The 21,241-nt window shown below is 34.3% G+C and overlaps 1 protein-coding gene and 1 long non-coding RNA gene across 4 annotated transcripts in view; one reads left to right on the forward strand and one right to left on the reverse strand.

Annotated features, from left to right (window-relative positions):
* LOC105661862 (uncharacterized) overlaps window positions 1-8,027 on the forward strand; it is a 13,344-nt gene extending 5,317 nt beyond the window's left edge. For both annotated transcript variants that reach the window (XR_013041107.1, XR_013041108.1), the window contains exon 4: window positions 103-8,027. This is a non-coding gene — a long non-coding RNA (uncharacterized LOC105661862). The remainder of the gene's footprint in view (window positions 1-102) is intronic.
* Window positions 7,966-10,367, reverse strand: nopo (TRAF interacting protein no poles). Of its 2 annotated transcripts, none has more exons than XM_012280122.2 (7): window positions 10,081-10,366; window positions 9,621-9,995; window positions 9,442-9,543; window positions 9,249-9,371; window positions 8,919-9,183; window positions 8,712-8,849; window positions 7,966-8,633 (listed from the first exon to the last, which is right to left on the reverse strand). In XM_012280122.2, exons 1-7 carry the CDS (start codon window positions 10,191-10,193, stop codon window positions 8,487-8,489), a joined length of 1,263 nt encoding a protein of 420 aa, XP_012135512.2. In that variant the 5' UTR covers window positions 10,194-10,366; the 3' UTR covers window positions 7,966-8,486. The 2 variants fall into 2 exon arrangements, 1 of the variants encoding a protein (XP_012135512.2); XR_001095129.2 differs by having other exon boundaries at window positions 8,590-8,633; window positions 8,712-8,845; window positions 10,081-10,367.
* Between the last annotated feature and the right edge of the window lie 10,874 nt (window positions 10,368-21,241).

Raw genomic sequence — 21,241 nt, forward strand, 5'->3', positions numbered from 1 at the left:
AATTTGTACGTTACTTACTTGTTGCAAAAGCGTACTTGCAGCTCATAGTCGTTTGACGATAACATGTCACGCTTGCTCTTACATCGACGAATTTTGTTTCAGGATCGTACAGCGTGGATGGTTAATGAAAACAGCCTCGCCAGTCGTGAACATGATGGCTGAATTCTATCTTTCACCAGCAGCTTTCCGTAGTTGCATTCTTCGACGGTATTTCACAGTCATGATATATCACAGTCGACGATATTTTGTTTCCGGTTATTTCGTGTAACGTCACTAGAGATTACTCTGCACAGAAATATACACATCCGAGTAAGATATGGGCGCAGTCGATGATGTAACTCCTTCGATAAAAACTTTCGCGTATCACCGAAATTCGATCCGAGTCGAGAATCCTCGTTACGTCGCATAAAAATCAACTTAACGCGGAATTTTCTGCGTTTTAATCGAATTTCGCGTGCGGTCACGCAAAGGAGCGTATAGTGTCCATTTTGAGGCACCGTTCCTAACAGTCCGCGTGCGAAGCGCCCTAAAATACGTGGCCGAATAAAAACGTCTACTTTCTCTGAAACTAGAGGAAGCGAGCGATCGTTGACTGTGAGAAAAATTAATACCGAAAGTTAACGGGAAGTTAGTTACATTTGCGTATATTTGAATTCTACGAATTTCTTCGCGGGCCTCGGAGGAGCGTCCAAAGTTTGTCTTTCAGGCAGGAACTGCGAGGCTGCGAGCTGCCGCGATCCAACAAAATAAAATTAATCTTCGGATAACTAGAACGCTTAAGTATTCAAACTTGTTTAATTCAAAACCTGCGCTCTTGGTCTTGCAGCGTTCATTCGGAAACAATTTTACTGATTATAAAATACTTTAATTTTATGTACATACTTTATGTAATAGTTTAACTTTTGTACACGTTTGAATGAGGATAATGTGCTTGGATTGTTAAATTGTTAATTGTATTTTGTTAATGTTTTGTGGAGGAATGTAGTATTTGTATTAGGGAAATTATAATTAAATTTAGTGAGTGAGTGATGAAAATTGTATGGGTGTATGTTGTGACGGTTGTAATAATGGATTTTAGTGTGGAGAGATTGGGTTTTGAGATAGTGGAGTTTAGGTATTTAGGATAGTTTAGGATTACTGGGCTTAGGGGTATTGGAAATTAGGAATGTTGGTTTTTAGGGATTGTGGGATTTAAGGGTACTAGTAATTAGGGATACAGGGACTTAGGGATATTAGTATTTAGAGGTACTACAATGTAGGGATATTGGAATTTAGAAATACTGGAATTTAGAAATACTGGGACTTATGAAGAGTGGGATTTAGGAATACTGTAACTTAAGGATAATGATATTTAGGGATACAAGGACTCAGGGATATTAGTATTTAGGGTTACTAGTATTTAGAGGTACTAGAACTTAGGGATATTGAAATTTAGAAACACTAAGATTTAGGAATATTGGGATTTAGAAATACTGAGACTTGGGAAGAGTGGGATTTAGAAATACTGTAACTTAAGGATAATAGTATTTAGGGATACAAGGACTCAGGGATATTAGTATTTAGGGTTACTAGTATTTAGAGGTACTAGAACTTAGGGATATTGAAATTTAGAAACACTAAGATTTAGGAATATTGGGATTTAGAAATACTGGGACTTGAGAAGATTGGGATTTAGGAATATTGTAACTTAAAGATAATGGTATTTAGGGATACAAGGACTCAGGGATATTAGTATTTAGGGTTACTAGTATTTAGAGGTACTAGAACTTAGGAATATTGAAATTTAGAAACACTAGGATTCAGGAATATTGGGATTTAGAAATACTGAGACTTGGGAAGAGTGGGATTTAGGAATACTGTAACTTAAGGATAATGGTATTTAGGGATACAAGGACTCAGGGATATTGGTATTTATGAATACTAGTATTTAGAGGTACTAGAATTTAGGGATATTGGAATTTAGAAACACTAGGATTTAGGGATATTGGGATTTAGAAATACTGGGTCTCAGGAATAGTGGAATTTAAGAATACTGTAAGTAAGACTTAGGACTAATGGAATTTACTGTAACTTAAATATAATGAAATCTAGAGATATAGTTACTTAGAAGTACTACTATTTAAGTCTACTAAAATCCAAATATATTCCAATCTATAAATATTAAAATGAACACCATAATCAAGAAAATTGAGATTTAGGAATAGGATCTAGGAATGTAAAAATAATCTTGATACAATAATTGAAATTTTTACTAAAACATAATACAATAAATATACAATCCAAGTTCATGTACTGCAGATTAATTTGTTAATAATGACTTCACTATTTCTATTATATTAATTATATATTTTGTAAAATTTTTTGGTATTTGAGGTTAGGTACAGTCAGTAAAATGGCCGATTTCGAAGCATAAAATGTCTGACACAATTTGATAACATAAAAGTACAGCAAAATGGCACTTGTGATACATCAATTTAAAGCTTAAAGTCTCACGAAAATACCTGCATGGAAGTTTCATCGATATTTTTAGTACAAAAACGTCCGCTAATTATAGACAAGAATGGTAAATTTTGGAACAAAAGGTAATACGACTCGTGGACATGAAAATGTTTGTAACAAAATGTAATACGATTCGATGACAGAAAAATGTCAGCAAATACGATACAACAATTAGAAGCTTCAGAAAACAGACTAGATAAACCCCGTATTAATCATTTTTGTATAAAGTAACTAATTGGCAATTACAGCTAACAATAATCGATTTCAAACATCGTACACCAAAATATCGATTTAAAGTTTGATAAAAATGTATAAACTCATTGTTCAAACATGTTGACTGCGAATTTGAAGCAAAAGTAGTAAACAAATTTTTCTATTTTACAAACACGTAGTTTCGGAACACACATATATCTCATGCAGAAATAAATAGAGCAAACTTTATGGAGTTTGAAATCAGTTCAAGCCCTACAAAAGTACTAATGTAAACACATACGACATACATGCAAATTTACGTTACATCACTGTAACTTTTTATACGTGACTTTCAAATAATTTGCACGTTTATTGTTCAAAAGTGGCAACATAACGAGAGTATTAAAATCATATCTACAATGTAAAATTTAATTTAGGATGAAAGGAAATTTATTTGAGGTTTAATAACAAAATGGCCTTTTCATAAAAAACTACAGAAGTTAATAAAAATTATTCGACATTGAAAAATTAAGACACCAAGGTTGAAATAAAATAACAAAAGATTATATTGCAGTTTTTTAATAGAAAATACATAATATACAATATGATGTATCCACAATAACAACGGCATCAGTGGCGCCATCGACGTTAATTCCAACGAAAATAACAACAAAAATAGTAAGCGATTAATTAATACACCATTTAGCTAAAAAGACACTACACAAGACAAAGAACACGAATGACACCAAGGTTTCTTCTTTACCTTCTTTCAAACGTTCGCAGAGGTTAGCCACTCGGACAGAAACGTCCCTTAATCTCAAAACACACCCTTTATTCGGTTTCATGTTCACGTTCTGATCACCAAACGAAAACAAAAGGGGCATAAAACTCGTATCCTTGAATGGAGAACTTAGGCGTGGTACCCAATAGTTGACAGAAAAAAAAACAACCCCGAATCAGCTAATTGTCCATCGAGGAAATAGCAACGATAAAAAAAAAGTTGATATAAAAGTGATCCGTTCAAGGATTACCCTTAAAAAATAGTACACGCACCGATTTTTCACGTGTAATTTAAATCACTGGTATCCAGCATTGGTGTGTCGAGTAACGGTACGGTCTTGATGAAAAATCTCGCGTGCATTTGGTACACAAAATACAATTCGGATTACGTAGCACCGATGTCGAGTACCACCCTTTTATCATCAACAACACATTTTTGATTCACTGGAACCCGAACCTAAACCCGGAGGGAGATAGACAACAAAACAAGCAGGCACACAGATTAAGGGAGGACAGACCGCGTGTATGTTATATAATGTACCCGCGTACGTGTAGATGCGTGAGAAAGAGTAAGTGAACGAATAAGTGAGGAAGAGAGAGAAAGCTAGTGCAGAAAGAGAGAGACTGACGGAGAAAGAGAGAAGAAAAGCGAGAGACAGAAAGCGAGAGAGAGAGAGAGAGAGGAGCAAAGTGAGGGAGAGAGAGGAGGACGCAAAGACGACGATGATTGCACGAGGGATGCGTTCGCGACGGAAGTACGAGGCACACTAAGGGCGTGGGCAATCGGAGCAAGGCCTGTGTGGAGTTCTGAGGGGTGGACCACATTGATTTTGATTTTCGAAGCGCGCGCATGAGTGTCCGTGTTCAGCTCTGCCCATTCATACGTATGGGACGTTGGACCTTAGACCAGTATACTACTCCCTCGATCGTTCTACGCTCAACATCGAATTTTCTTCCTGGACAGATTTTCACTTTGGAGGATGATTGTTATGGGAGATTTGGTAAATGATGGGTATGTGGAATGTGGAAGCGGAATTTTCGATATCGAAGAATAGGCGGGGACCAGATGGGCCCTTCCAATGTGTGGACTGAACCATCTTTGACCTGAAATTATTCGGATAAATCGAATTTTGTAGGAAGAGTTATACGGGAGTGATTCTTTACTGCGGTCTTTAGCTATGTATTATGGGAGTAATTTTTTAATTGTGAGGAGTGGTTATATCAAAAATTCGCAAACTGTACCATGCTAGGGTTCTCTAATTGTCGAACTGTATCATGCTGGGGTTTGCTAATTGTTAAACTGTATTATACGGGGGTGACACCATGCTGGGACCAAGTAGGGGTTGGTCGATTCTTAAATTATCGTATGAAGGATGTAACTGGGACGGGGTTCCTGAATTGTACCATACTGGGGTTCCCTAATTTTCGAACTGCATTATACTGGAGTTCCCCAATTCCTAGATTCTCCAATAGGGAGTTCCTCAATTTCTAGACACCACAATAGGGGGTTCTCCAATTCCAACACTCCCCAATAGGGGTTCCTCCAATTCCAACACTCCCCAATAGGGGTTTCCCTAATTTCAACACTCCCCAATAGGGGCTTCTCCAATTCCTAGACTCCCCAATTCCAACACTCCCCAATAGGGATTTCTCAAATTCCAACACTCCCCAATAAGGGTTTCCCCAATTCTTAGACCCCCAATAGGGGGTTCCCTAATTCCAACACTCCCCAATAGGGATTTCTCCAATTCCAACACTCCCCAATTCCTAGATTCCCCAATTCCAACACTCCCCAATAGGGGTTTCTCCAATTCCAACACTCCCCAATAGGGGTTTCCCCAATTCCTAGACTCCCCAATTCCAATGCTCCTCAATAGGGATTTCTCCAATTCCAACACTCCCCAATTCCTAGACTCCCCAATAGGGGTTTCCCCAATTCCTAAACTCCCCAATAGGGGGTTCCCCAAGTCCTAAGCTCCACCATACTGGGGTTCCCCACTTCCTAAACTCCACCATACTGGGGTTCCCCAATTCTCAAACTGTATTACACATTACCCCCAATCTTGAACCATGTACGAAGCTACCCTCGATTCTTAAATTACCGTATGAAGGGTATTCCTACGATTCCACCATGTTGCACTGTATTCCCCTAATTTTTAAACTGTGTTCCCTAATTCTCCATTCCCCACAGGAGTTTCCAATCCTCAAATTGTGTAGGGGCAGTATAGTTAGAGGGACCACACGAATTCTTAAACCTTGTCATTGTCCCTACCATTCTATGCCTTTCATTTTTTTATTATTCTGTATTTCCTTAATTATCAAATCGTTCCCTTAATACCTTCAAACAACAAAGATGTCCGTCTACTTTTAGTCCCCGTTAGAATGAAACCGCGTCACGTGTATAACAAGCATGTAATCCTGAACGAAGCAAAAAACGAAAAGTGTAAATTGAAGAATTGAATCATTGCACCCTTAGTAACCGTTATCATTAAGGGGGGCAATACCTTTAGAATCTTAAAAAATTACAAAATTTTTGTTTTCTATAAAATGTTAGTGTAACGTCTTAAAAATATTGTCTCAAAATTTTCGAGTGAAATACGAAGCCCTTTTGAAGTTATGGCCGATTAGCGCCGCGGGTATTCACGCGTTCAGTGCGGAGGACTGAAACTTTAAACGCGTTTTTCTCAAAACTACATTTTTACAATTGGTGTGACTGATAACTCAAAAACTGGTTTATCAATCGCGCTCAAATTTTTTGCACATATCCATGACAATAGTATCTAACATATGAACCTATATTTATGAAATAAATTGAACATTAAAGTCCCTTTTTATTGCAAAATATTGCAAAAATTTTTAGTGAAATTCAAAGTTTTTCTTTAAAAGCGCGCCATTTCTTTAATTTTACACATTTTGCACACTTCTGAGGTTCATCTACTAACTGTGAATGTTAGTTTTCGAAACATTGTCTGCAAACTTGCTTCAGACCAATATATCTAAAGCTAGAACCCACACCGATTCACGAGACGCGCCCAAACACTTCCAGAAAGGATTGTCATAATTCTGGCATTTTCAAATATTTTTCAAAACAGAAAATATTCTGTAATAGCCAATAATTATAATAAATTATACCGAAATTTCGAAAATGCAAAACAAAGGTGTCCTATACAAAAAAAATTCACAAATATCAGCTTATTTTCATCGGTCTAAAGGTATTGCCTCCCTTAAGTGCCTCGCCACTGTGGCCCTCGACTAACACGTTAACCGCAGCAGTGAAAATGGACGTAACATTACCATGTCGCTTACGTGTAACGATTTAATTTCTTAATTCAACCCTTATCATAATTTCATCATTTGATTCTTTGACGTGGTCGTTGATTTCTGCCACAAACAAATTGCAATCCACAGTTTGTGCTAACAAAAGCGTTCTTATAAAAGTTAACGATGGCTCTTGCAGTTTATCTTCGATATATTTTAATTATAGCTCAAGGATTGATTTTTTTCATCTTGTTATAACGTGCCGCTAAACTTTTTTTAAATAACTCTTTTTTTATGCATTATAATAATGTACCGCTTTATTATTAAAGAACAAGGTAGTCCAAGTTTATCGCGCAAGTTATTGAAAAGTAATTTTTATTTAAACAATTCTGTAAATTAAATATAAACATTGTATAGCAATAAAACATTCGCAGAACAGTAATTAAGAGAAGTAGTTCGAAAGCATAAGTCTGACTTATGAGGGTCGTATACTACTTACGACTTACAGTAGCCTATCGTTATATTGCCACATTCGCGCGGATTTCCGTGCGCAATTATGATAGTCCTCACCGTCGAGTGTTTTATGGCCATGCGTTGTATCATCGGGCGTTATGTCCTCGTATATTATAATTCCACGCATTATTTTGTCATTCCAGGAATTTCCGCTGCAATATATCGAGAGCCTACTGTAGACAAATGGGGTTACTCGGTCGCTTTTATTGTTGATGTAGTTAATGAAGCGATACATGCTTTTTGTTTCCTTTTTTGAGACTTGCAATCTAATTATACTCATCGTAAACAGCTCTTCTGATGTATCTTTTTCACCTTTTATTTAAGATCTTGTTTCATTAATTAGGATTGAAATGAGCAGTAAACACGAATGAACGCGTGGCAAAAAGTAATTATCGCAAGACACAAATTTGAGGAAAAACGGCATTCATAAGTTAGGGGCTGAAACAAGATTATTGAGCGAGGATAATTATCCGTGAGAGACAGGATACGAAATACGTGAATGCATGTGTGTTTATAGCGCATGAAAACCGCATAAACTTTCCAGAACACCTAATAACTTTCTCATCTATGTTGAATCGTTTGTACAAAGCGCAAACATTGAAATAACGCTTCAGAACTTTAACTATATCGCATCTAACATTGAACAAAGACCTGCGAAAATTGATCGAGAATGTGTTCTGGATCAGTTACAATTTTTGTAAAAGAAAAATCAATATCTGGGAATACAGTACTTATGTTAAACATTTATTTAGATTTTGTATAAAAATATAAAATAGACAATACAATTCTGTGTGAATGTCATATAATAAATAATGTTGCTGCTCTCACACTTTTAGGACATATTTACATTTTAAAAAATAGTGTACTACATGTTTTCCCAAACAATGTTTATAAAAATATGGACTTTGACATAATAAACTAGTGGAACATGTAGTTCCACGTGGTTTGTATATTTTAATATATTAGAACAGACATTCAACAACAATTTTTTTCACCTTGTAGATTACATATCTCTCACAGGCTCACGTTACCGATTACATGTAATATAAATAGATTTTCCCTAGCATCTCTTTACGCGAAATTTCATTTGTTTCGTATTTCTAAAATATCAATCACCTTAAAGTGAAATTGTGGCTAAATATTTATACAGTAATTGACTCAGTTTCTACGCATGACAATGCATAGAATCATAGTACATCAATTTCCTATAATACATTTGGCGTGTAATTGTCATTATAATTAATCTATATCAAACTTCTTTGTCTTGCATCTAGTTTAAATTTTGCATCTTCTTTTGCTTTCTTCATTTTCATACTTAATGGATTGGGGAATCTTTCAAGCTTCGAATGTCCTCCAAAACCATCATACATAAGATTACCTCTTACTTGTTCCTGAAACATACTTTCTATAAATATACAAATATAAAACATTAATTATCAAGTGTGAAAAATTGTTGTGTAGATCATTACATTTGGCTTCTCAGTTCTTGGTCTCTTTGTAAAGATGGACGGATTCAGATTACTTGTATTACGTTTTGTTACTGAATGTTTTAAAACAAACAAGCCCCCCGATTTAAGCGGAAGATACGGCGAGTTTGTATCATCTGTCTAAAAACAAACTATTTAACATAAACCAACATTAAAAATAATGCAAACTGGCAGACTAATTTTCATTACCATCTCAGTCGATTGACTTTTGTCTTCTGATCTCCTTCTTTCTGTATTGCTCTTTCTCTCAGTTTTTGCATCATTTACAGCAGTTTTAACTTTATTTTGTTCACTATTACTAAGTAAATTTAAATCACTATTTAATGCATCTACTTTTTGTGAATCATAATCACTTGTTCTTTTTGCTAATGATATATTTCTTTCTAGCTCTTTTACCTTATTTTGTAAAAACATTTTTTCACTTTCGCAAATCATTAAGTCTTCTTCTAATTTTCTGAAAACAAAAAATGTTTTATTAATTAGTCAATGCTCATTTATGTCATTTTAAAATATACATACTTTCTTTTAACCTGTTCTTCGGACAACAAGTTCCTTTCTGTTGTTACTTTGGTAAGCTCTTGTTGTACGCTTCTTAATTTACTTCTTAACTCTTTCCTTTTGTTTAAACTCACTGTCATTTCCCTAGACATAACTTGTGACTTAGAAAAATTAAGTATAATTGTATATTGTACAAATAATGGCATTCAGTTACCTTTTCATCACACAAATATATGTAATAAGTGCAGTGGGTTCAGCTGTTCTTGAGATTATCTCGTCTACATGTTCTGTAGATGCTTCAAGTAAGGTTTGTACACTTGAAAAAAAGAAAAGGTACATACACTAATTGAATACAACATTTGCATAATTAACGTGTTATATATTTTCACATACTTTTTGTAGGTTTCAATTTCTTTTCGTAGCTGCTCAATTTCTTGTCTTTTGGCTTCTACTTCTAAATTCTGTTGTTTGAAGTACTTAATCTGATCTTTAAGAGCATCAATTGTACATTTTTTTGCCCTGAGCTCAGACTCCAGTTTATATACTTCTTTTTTTAGCTCTGCAGTTTGTTTTTCAAATGTTTCACTCTTTTCCATAAATTGTTTAAGCTCATTCTGTTTCAGTATGAGCTGAAAATTCATTTTATCAAGTTTATCCTGCAAAGAGCAGGTATCATCGACGATGGTATCATTGTTAGAGAAATTAAAATATATTCTATGAATTTTATGCGAGGTAGTTTTCTCTCTACATTGTGGACATGATCTGGATCTACGAATAAAATGCATAAGTTTAAATAGATGCTCTTACATTTCTCTGTGTAACCATTTATTTCATACAAACAAACATCAGTTACCTTTCTAACCATTGGGTTAAACAAACAAAATGAAAAATGTGCCCACAAGGTGTGTGGAAAACATCATCAGAAGGTATTAATAAATCACTACATATTACACAAACAATATTCATCTTGTATGTCTAAAGAAAACAGTAGTTTAACTCAAGATAGAATTATAAGAAAATTCTTATTAATATTAGTATATTGTTCAACCTATTTTAACGTACAAAATTCAAATTAAATAACATAACAGAATACTCGTTTCATACAAGGCCCATCAAGTACTCCATATCATGGACCTAGGGACTTCTAGGAACATTCTGTTTGCATTTTTGTTCTCTCGAAAGCACTAGCCCTTTACTGGTTGTGCAAACGAGCGGAAAATTTGAAATTTAAGGGTGGTAAAAAACTGATAATAGTTTAATAAAGTTAAAACAATTCGAAGTTAATTGGACTTGCACTTCAATGCAATTCGAGTCATATTATAATCAATTATACTAATAAAATCAATTATATTAATCGAATTTAACGGAAAAATATACACGTGGCGCCGCCCTGTGGCAGCGTGGAGAACTAACGAAACTGCAGTTTCAAAATCGTGTAGTTCACCCTGTTCGTCGGAGAGATGGCGCTGGCGTCATTTTCACGTGGCGCTGTCTAGTGGCAGTTTAGAAAACTAACGAAACTGCTGTTTCAAAACCGTGTAGTTCACCCTGTTCGCCGGAGAGATAGCGCTTGTTCTATTTTCGCTGATGACGTCACTTTTTAAAAAACCGCGCGTAAAACTTTCGAAAAATACGAAACTATTATGCGTTCAAAATAGTTCGCACAAATAAAATATATTGTAATATATTAATTAACAATCATTTTGCATCATATCTGCAAGAGTAAGTTAAAAAAAATAATTAATTTAAATAATTACAACAATAAATTTGTTAATAAACTACCAAAAAATATAGAATTATAAAAAATTTGACGATAGAATAATCATACAGCAACCAATGAGAGTGGCTTCACGCTATTGGTGGATTACATGATGTCTGATTGGCTACTGTACATTACCAATCACTCTTGCACTTCGATTTGATCTATTGGTCGATTACGTGATGTCTAATTGGCTACTGTAAACTACCAATCGCACTTGCACTTGAAGAGGTCGCCGCTGCTCAGTTTTGTTTTGGAAGTCGAGGAGGTCGGATCGGCCCTGTCAACACTTACCGGTACGAGTCAAGGGTTTACTTTACCGATATTGTGCTTGTCCCTGTATTACCTACTGTGCTTTAATAAGTGTTTAGTGTGTTTTAATAAATATTTTTTAATAAATATGCGGGTGTATTAACAAATTTTATGGTGTGATTCTACAAGTGTCAGTGACTTAACCAGTGTGTTACCTGCATGCATATACGGATATATTAGTGTACCTAGTGTGTTATTACTAGTGTTTAATGTGCTTTAATAATTATTTTTTATTAATTATGGGGGTGTATTAATAAAATTTATGGTGTGGTTCTACAAGTATCAATGACTTTACTAGTGTGTTCCCTTAAGTGATTGTGCATGTGTGTACGGATTTATTGCTATGTTTTATGGTGCGGTTATTTGAATGTTTTATTAATTTTTTACTGTTTTAATTTATTTTGTGGAGTGATTATTTAAGTGCTTTTACAAACTGTTATTGGGTGTTGGTGTACTTTATGCAATGATTATTTAAGTGTTTTGGTATAGTGTTACTGGTGCTTTAGTGTACTTTATGCAATGATTATTTAAGTGTTTTGACATATTGTTACTGGTGGTTTAGTGTATTATGTGGAATGATTATTTAAGTGTTTTGACATATTGTTACTGGTGTTTTAATATATTTTATGGAGTGGTTATTTAAACGTTTTAACAAATTGCTACTGGTGTTTTAGTGTGTATTATGGAATGGTTATTTAAATATTTTAACAAATTGTTACTGGTGTTTTAGTATGTATTATGGAGTGGTTATTTAAATGTTTTGGAATACTTGCACTGGTGTTTTAATGTGTTTTACCTTGTAGTTATCTATGTGTTTCGGTATAAATTTGCAAACGTTTTAACCTGTGCCATACAATAATTATTCAAGTGCATTGACATATTTTTTCGAATATTTTATAATGTTTCACTGAGTGACTATACGTTTTGATATACATTTGCAAATTTATTACTGGTTTTTGTAATGTAGTACTGCATGCATGCTTAACTTGTTTATTAACTGTTTGCGTTTCAAAAATGTATACGTTACTCGAAATGCAAATTGATTGACAGTTATTAAATTGTTGTCCTGCTATGATTACAGGTCACGCTGCCAATCCAATGGACAAACTGCCAAATCCAAACGTTGCCAAAGCAGTCCAAAGCAGTCCAAATCTCTGATGCTTTACCGGTAAAGCGATCGCAGTGGCGCAAGTCAACGATCGGTGAGTCGCATGCTTTATGGTTCCTCCGGTTCCCATCATGTCGTAGGACGAATGGTCCGAAGCGACACGGGAACTGGTTGTATTTTATATTTTTGAGCGAGCATAGTGACCACGACTGTACGATCGTGCAAAATTCGTACAAACTGTTTATTTTATTTATTAGATCAGGTCAGGGTTTTCTTGTACATTTTCTTTTTGCAATTTTAAAACTACATAGAAGTCGGATGACCCTCCGATTTCACAGTAGTTGTCGAGTCACTTTTAAATTCTTTTTACAATTTTATAAATTCCATCAATTTTCAAATACATATGTACAAGAAAGTATCGCGAAAAACAGATTTCGATATCAAAGTTATTTACGAATGTTTGAGTCATTTAGAAATTTACTTTGATATTAGAAATCTGTTAAAAATGAAACAATCGCATACTTAGATTTTTGCAAAGTGATCTTCCATTTTCCATTTTGAGAATTTTTTAAAGTTAGAGTCAATTTTTGCTGGAAGACACTTTATTAGCATGTTTCTAATCACGTTTTTTAGCTCAGGATTTTCAGCACACATGAAGAAAACTGGTAGGTCAAAATACATGTGGCCGTGTTCATTTTTATGCTCTATACTCATGCGCGTGCTTAGATGCTACTCGCATGGGTTAGGGCAGGTGGACACGGTTTAGTTTTAAGATGTTTTGGCGATCGACAAATTGACAGTGAATTATCGACACAAGTTACACGTGTGTGTGTGGTTAGGTCGTGGACCTTGTGTCGATTATAGTTTTATTTTTTAAATTTTGCAAAATTCTATTTGAAAATGCATACAAAATGCAAGTCGAGTCATTTGAAAATGCATGCAAAATGCAAGTAGAGTCATTTCAAAGTTATATAAATTGATTAAATTAGAAAATTGTATGAGTAGTTAAAATTATTACATGTGCATATTACATTGAATATTCGAAAGAGTAAGAAAATGACATATGTATGTTCACTGTCAATTGTCGGTCGATTTCAGCAAAAAGGTATGAACTTAGAGTGTGAATGTAGTATTGAACTCGGGTGTCGGAGACGTCCCGGGACGTACTCCCTAGGATTAGGCTTTTTTGCACCCGGGTGGCATGTGTGAGAACCGTGGAGTGTGTTTTTGTGAGAATGGACTTTGCAATTTTTTAAATATAGCGATAGGCAGGCAGGTAGCTTACTTCTGGTGTGAATGAGTTAGTTTTAAGTAGGTAGGGCCAGAGCAAGCTTTCACGTTTCTCTGTCCTCCTCTCTTACACGTGAGATGCTTGCATCTGGGGGGTTCACGAAAAATCGAGAAGAGAAAAATTAAATATGAATATATTTAATATCTCTTGAACTCGATTATTCGTTCAGGCCAGGCCTTTTAGTTTGTAAGTCGCAGTCGGGTTCTAGATCCGACTGCAAAAATGAAGTATACTGTGAAGTGAAGTGAAGTGCAGTGAAATAAAATATTCTGCTCGGACATTCTTTTACGGACAGCGCATTCTGAGAATCGCTGGTCGTATTTTTATTTTGAGTAATTATTTTTCTTACCAAATTAATTTATTATGTAATACATAAAATTTTGATTTTGTTATCGATCGAAATAAATGGATAGTTGTGCAATTTTATTTCTATAAAACTGTCTGCTATCTGTTTATGGAGACTGATAGCGAAATTGAGAATTTATGTAATTGAAAACTAAGAATGTCCGAGTTACCGTAAAAATTCGCGAGTGATTTTTGTGAGGCTTTGCCGAAGAGAGAAGAGGCTATATGCCGAAGAGCCCCGGCAAAAATTGCCAAAGAAGAGGGGAACTATTAATGGCTGTCCATCTTAGGATGGACAGTCATTTTGTCACTATGCTCGCTAATTGTTTTTTTGTATTTTACATGTGTTTTTTTGAACGATACAAAATGTATCGTTTTGCTCGAATTTTTACGAGCAAAGCCACCCGCGATTTTTATGCCCTCCCAATTAAATTTCGAGATTAAAGATTTTTGCATAACTTCGTGATTAAATTTTAGAATTAGAGATTTTTGTATCCCTTCGCGATTCGAGATTTTTATGCCCGCCCAATTAAATTTTGAGATTAGAGATTTTTGTGTCCCTTCGCGATTACATTACAAAATTAGAGATTTTTGCATATTTTCGCGATTCGAGATTTTTATGCCCGCCCAATTAAATTTCGAGATTAGAGATTTTTGCATCCCTTCGCGATTACAGTACAAAATTAGAGATTTTTGTATCCTTTCGCGATTAAATTTTGAGATTCGACATTTTTATATCCCTTCGCGATTTTATTTCGAGCATCGAGATTTGTACACCCCTTCGCAATTTTAATTTCCCCGAATTTTATGTGCTAATTATTTTTCTCTGTTTCAGGAATTGATTTAGAATAAATTGTTTTATTGTTGATTGATCTTAATTTCGTAATTGTCATTGTGTTTTCTGTTTTTCGATAGGGTTGTTTCACTTCTTCTCGTACAATTTTGTAGGATAATAAAATTTTGTATGTTTCAGATTTTACTTTTTGGTAAGCTAATATGTTCTCTTCTCAAATTTCTGTTTTAATAAATTTTTGTCTGTTTCAATGTTTCGTATTTGCTAAGTTCTGTCGTTTTCTCAAATCCGCAATTTTCATTGCGTTTTGTATTTTTTGAAATTCTTGTATGAAATAAAGAAAAATTTTCCTCCTCCTCCCACAATTTTCTGTGTTAATAGAATCTTGTCTGTTTCAGATTTTTATTTTACGAAAGTAATGAAATAATTTATATTTGTCTTAATAAAATTTTATCTGTTTCAGAATTTAATTTTTCAGGTCCTTTTATTGCATTTTCTATTTTATGAATGCCTTGGTGGGATAAAGTAATGATTCCCTCCTTTGCTTAATTTTCTATTTTTCGTGGGGTAAAGTAAAATTATTGTTCCTTGCTTAATTTTCTATTTTGTGGGTGGGCTAAAGTAATATTTCACTCCGTTGCCTACTTTTCTATGTTAATAAATTTTTGTCTGTTTCAGAATTTAATTTTTCGTAAGTTCCTACGTTGTTCTCTCTTCTCAAATTTCTGTGTTAATCAATTTTTGTCTGTTTCAGCATTTGATTTTTGGTAAGTTCTATTTACTGCATTAGTTTTACATTAATTCCGAGCTTGTGGGAGGATGGGTGGGCTCGGGCGCAGGTTTTTCGTCACGACACGTGGCGAAAAGCTTGCGCAAATTGTAAGTGCCTTTTGTTCTAACTTGCACTCATCTTTACGACAATTTTTTAACTTGTTACATATTAGCTTGTAGTAATAGCCTATCATTTTTATTTTCAATTGCTCGAAACTTAAAAGAAAGTTCTTCCAACTTTCTTCTTTATCCCTTTTCTTTACAAAGTTTTAGATTATACGAGTGCAATTTTAGAACAAAAGGCACATTTAGGGCTTTTGTTATAAGTATTGTAGTATGCGTGAGTGTGTGAAAATGTGAGTACAGGATGCAGGACTTATTCGTCTCGTCGTGGGATCATAGAGTTTTTCAAATTCTAAATGATTTTATTTTTCGCTTCCGCAGATTTCAAGTCTTCGCTGTTTTATTCCTTGCTTCGAAGTTTTCAAGCCTCTTCAGTATTTTATTTCTTCCCCTGTCTTACTTTATTATTTCATTGGTTTTTAATACTTGTACTTTCGTTTCATTTTCTCTTTCGTTTCATGCGTGAATATTATTTCGAGCTTCGAAGTTTTTGGATCACCTCATTTTTCCAATTCAGTTTCGAAGTTTTTGGATCACCTCATCTTTTCAATTCGGAATTGAAGTTTTTAATTTCTTGAGGGTTTTATTTCAGATTTGAGTGTTCTGAATCTGTTCGTCTTCTTATTTCGGAATTGAGGTTTTCAAAATCGTAATTTTATTTCGGATTTGAAGGTTTTCAAAATCTACGATTTCAATTTTCGAAGAGTTTCGTTTCAAATGAAGGGAGATTTCATTCCTTGCTCCTTCAATTTTCAGTCTCAATTACTTTCGTCTGTTTCAGGTTTTGATTTCATGTAAATAATTTAATTTTTCATATGTGTCTAATTACAATTTGTCTGTTTCAGATTTTTATTTCAAGTAAGTAATTTATTGGTTTATGTTTATATAATTACTTTTCGTCTGTTTCAGATTTTTATTTTATGTAAGTAAGTGAATTTGTCATATGTATCTAATTACCTTTCGTCTGTTTCAGATTTTTATTTCAAGTAAGTAATTTATTGATTCATGTTTGTCTAATTACTTTTTGTCTGTTTCAGATTTTTGTTCATGTAAGTAATTCATTGATTTATGTTTGTCTAATTAATTTTTGTCTGTTTCAGATTTTTATTTTAAGTAAGTAATTCATTGATCTATGTTTACCTAATTATATTTGTCTGTTTTAGCTTTTTATTTCAAGTAAGTAATTTATTGGTTTGTGTTTATATAATTACTTTTCGTCTGTTTCAGATTTGTATTTTATGTAAGTAAGTGAATTTGTCATATGTGTCTAATTAGATTTGTCTGTTTAAGATTTTTATTTCAAGTAAGTAATTCAATGATCTATGTTTGTCTAATTACTGTTCGTTTGTTTCAGATTTTTATTTTAAGTAAGTAATTCATTGATCTATGTTTGCCTAATTACTTTTTGTCTGTTTCAGATTTTTATTTTAAGTAAGTCTTTCATTGATCTATGTTTGCCTAATTATACTTGTCTGTTTTAGCTTTTTATTTCAAGTAAGTAATTTAAAGATTTATGTATGCCTTAATAATTTTTGTATGTTTCAGCTTTTGATTATTATATGTAAGTAATCTTTAATGATTCATATGTGTCTTAATTATTTTTGTGTGTTTTAGCTTTTAATTTCAAGTAAGTAATTCATTGATTTATGTATGTATAAATTATATTTGTATGTTTCAGGTTTTTATTTTATGTAAGCAATTTTTAATGTTTGATACATGTCTTAATTATCTTTGTATGTTTCAGTCTTTAATTTCAAGTAAGTAATTTTTAATGTTTTATGTTTAATTATAATGATTTATTTTTGTATTAATTATTGTTGTATAATTCAGGTTTTAATTTTATGTAAGCAATTTTTAATGTTTGAAATTTCCTTCAATTATTTTTGTATGTTTCAGGTTTTATTTTAAGTAAGTAATTTTTAATGTTCGAAATTTCCTTCAATTATTTTTGCATGTTTCAGGTTTTTATTTTAAGTAAGTAATTTTTAATGTTTCATGTTTATCTAATTATTTTTGTATGTTTCAGGTTTTAATTTTCAATAAGTGATTTTTAATGATTGATATTTGTCGAAATTATTTTTATATTTTTCAGATTCTTATTTTAAGTTAAATGACCTTTTATTTTAATTTAATTAATTGTCTTAAGTTTCACTTGTATATTTCAGATTCTTATTTTAAGGTAATTGAGGTATATTTCTCTTAATTTCATTTATATTTTTCATTCGCATATTCTAATCTTACATTTATTAATCCTTTCAGATATTATTTCCCTCTGTTACAGCATAGGTGATCCAGAACTTTTACAGAAAAGAAGGATGCGCTAATTTTAAGTTAATTTTAAGTTGCGTCGATTGCAAAAAAATTGTAGTATGAGTGAGTGCATGTATGAATTGCGTATACGCGAAGATTGAAGACATCGATCATCGAGGGATCATCGAGGCAACTTCGTGGGACGCGCGCGTTAGTTTTAAGTTAATTTTATGCGTGCGTTAGTTTTAAGTGTATGCTTGTGGGCAGGGCGGGTGGGTCCCTGTAAGTGCCTCTTATTCTAACTTGCACTCATCTTCTCAATTCTCAAACATTGTACGCGTTAGGCTATAGTATACTCAGCTATTTTTTGTCAATCGTTCCGAACCCAAGTGGATCATTGGGGGTTCATAGCGCTGTGAACACGCGGTAGAGGTGAGCTGCAAGTGCTGGTGTAGCGCCAGGGACACATCTCTGCGGGGCCGATCGATTGATGAACCATCTCGATCTGCCGCCTCACGGCAGGGGTTTCCTCTCTGCGGTCAGACTTGCTTTAAACGCAAGCGGGGAGAAATGGGAGACCCTCCGCGGATGTGTCACTCGTTCTTGCCAGTATTTTCGGTTCATCTCTGTCTCGTGGTTCACGTAAGCCACTATGGACTACCCTTTGACCCATGGAAGGCGAGGTTCACTTGGCGAAAAATACTGTTCCCCTTTTTTGACAGAAAGTTCTTCTAACTTTCTCTTCTTTTTGTCAGAAAGTTCTTCTAACTTTCTTTGCTTTTAATAGAAAGTTCTCCTAACTTTCTTCCCTTTGCTTTTTGAATTCGTCATAGATTATTTGAGTGCAATCTTAGAATAAGAGGTACCTTGCGGCGTTTAAAATAAGTTAAGCGTATGTGTGTGGGTACCCATGCGATTAGTATTAAGTTAATGTATGTGTACGTGTGTGATACAAGTTCTTTGCTGGATGGTGGTAAAGAACTTGTATATGCGAGCCTATGAGCTAAGTAGAGTCAGAACTCATTTACCCTTCCGATAAATGAGCGATTTGCAAATGGAGGGTGGTAGGGATTTGGAGTTAGGGTGGGTCACTCTCTAACGTAGCCACCTCCTCGTGGTGTGACCCGGTAATCGATGTCGTTTTCTAAATATTTTTCACGAAATTAACTTTAGAAAACGAGATCGAGCTAAGAGCTACGATCATAACTTCTCAATTCCATATCTAAATTACAATAATTCCGAGCTGTGGGAGGAAGGGTGGGCTCGGGCGCAGGTTTTTCGTCACAATATATGGCGAAAAGCCTGGGCACATTGTAAGTGCCTTTTGTTCTAACTTGCACTCATCTTTACGACAATTTTTTAACTTGTTACATATTAGAGTTTAGTAGTAGCCAATCATTTTTATTGTCAATTGCTTCAAACTTAAAAGAAAGTTCTTCCAACTTTCTTCTTTACCCCTTTTCTCTACAAAGTTTTAAATCATAGAAGTGCAATTTTAGAACAAAAGGCACATTTAGGGCTTAATCATTTTTATATATTTCAAGTTTTTATTTTATGTACGTAATTTATTTATTCATATGTGTCTTAACTGTAATTTGTATGTTTCAGGGTTCTACTTTAACGATTCCTGTCTGTTTTAATTTCATTGATATGTTTCATGTTTTGATGTTAATAATTCTTGTTTGTCTTAATTTCACTCAGATGTTTCAGGTTTTTATTTTAACTAGATAATCTTGCATTTCCTTTTCTGTTTCCTTTTTCCTTGTCACACCTATTTATTTTACAGGTAATGAATAGTTCATCATTGAAGACATCGATCAGCGAGGGATCATCGAGGGATCATCGAGGGATGCGTGCGCTAGTTTTAACTTAATTGTATGCGTGCATTAGTTTTAAGTTAATTGTAATCGTGTGGGCAGGGCGGGTGGGTCCTTGTAAGTACCTCTCATTCCAAGTTGCACTCATCTTCACAATTCTCAATCTTTGTACGCGTTAGCTTGTAGTATACCCACTTATTTTTTGGCAATCGTTCTGCGCCCAAGTGGATCATTGGGGGTTCATAGCGCTGTGAACACGCGGTAGAGGTGAGCTGCAAGTGCCGGTGTAGCGCGAGTGATATTCTTTGCCCGGCGGGGCCGGTCGGGGGGAGCACCTCTCATAGCATGATGTGCCCCCTCGATCTGCCGCCATACTGCCAAGGGGCATCACGGTAAGGGTGTCCTCTGTATAAGTCGCCCGCGCGTCAGAAATGGGAAACCCTCCGCCAACTGGGGTGTATCACTCGTTCTTACCAAAGGTATCTTCGGTTCATCTTTGTCGTCGTGGTTCACGTAAGCCACTATGGACTACCCTTTGACCCATGGAAAGCAAGGTTCGCTTGGCGAAAAATAATGGTCCCCTTTTTTGATAGAAAGTTCTTCTAACTTTCTTTTCTTTTAGTAGAAAGTTCTTCTAACTTTCTTCTCTTTTAGTAGAAAGTTCTTCTAACTTTCTTTTTTGCCCCTTTGCTTTTTTACTTCGTCATAGATTATTTGAGTGCAATCTTAGAATGAGAGGTACCGTGCGGCGTTTAGAATAAGTTAAGCGTATGCGTGTGGGATCCCATGCGATTAGTATTAAGTTAATGTATATGTGTGAGCGTGTGTGATACAAGCTCTTTACTGGATTGTGGTAAAGAACTTGTATATGCGAGCCTATGAGCTAAGTAGAGTCGGAACTCATTTATCCTTCTGATAAATGAGGTTGCATTTGGAGGGTGGATGGGATTTGGAGTTAGGGTGGGTCACTATCGTAGCTACCTCCACGTGGTGTGACCTGGTAATCGGTATAGTTCTCTAAAGATTTTTTAAAGAGTCTTTAGAAAACTATACCGAGCTGAGAGCTACGAATTCGATTATAATTTTGTTCCACATTTTCTTTTGTAAAAGTGTTTGGATTATGTATGCATATATTACAAATTACACACTTATACAAATGTAGAAGATTTACAGATCTTATAATAAAATGCGAAGCTTTGAAAACTATTGATAATAATAGTTTTTTATTATTTATTATTTATTATTAACTAATTATTATTAATTATTATCTATTATTTATTAATTAATAATAGTTTCGTAAAGTCAAAACAATTCGAAGTTAATTAATTTTGCACTTCGATGCAATTCGATTCATATTATAATTAATTATACTTATAAAATGAATTATATTAATTGAATTAGCGTAAAAAACAGACGCGGCGCCTCCCTGTGGTAGTGTGGAGAAC

The sequence above is a fragment of the Megachile rotundata genome, chromosome 16 (genome assembly GCF_050947335.1).
Source record: "Megachile rotundata isolate GNS110a chromosome 16, iyMegRotu1, whole genome shotgun sequence".
Taxonomy (NCBI): Eukaryota; Metazoa; Arthropoda; class Insecta; order Hymenoptera; family Megachilidae; genus Megachile; species Megachile rotundata.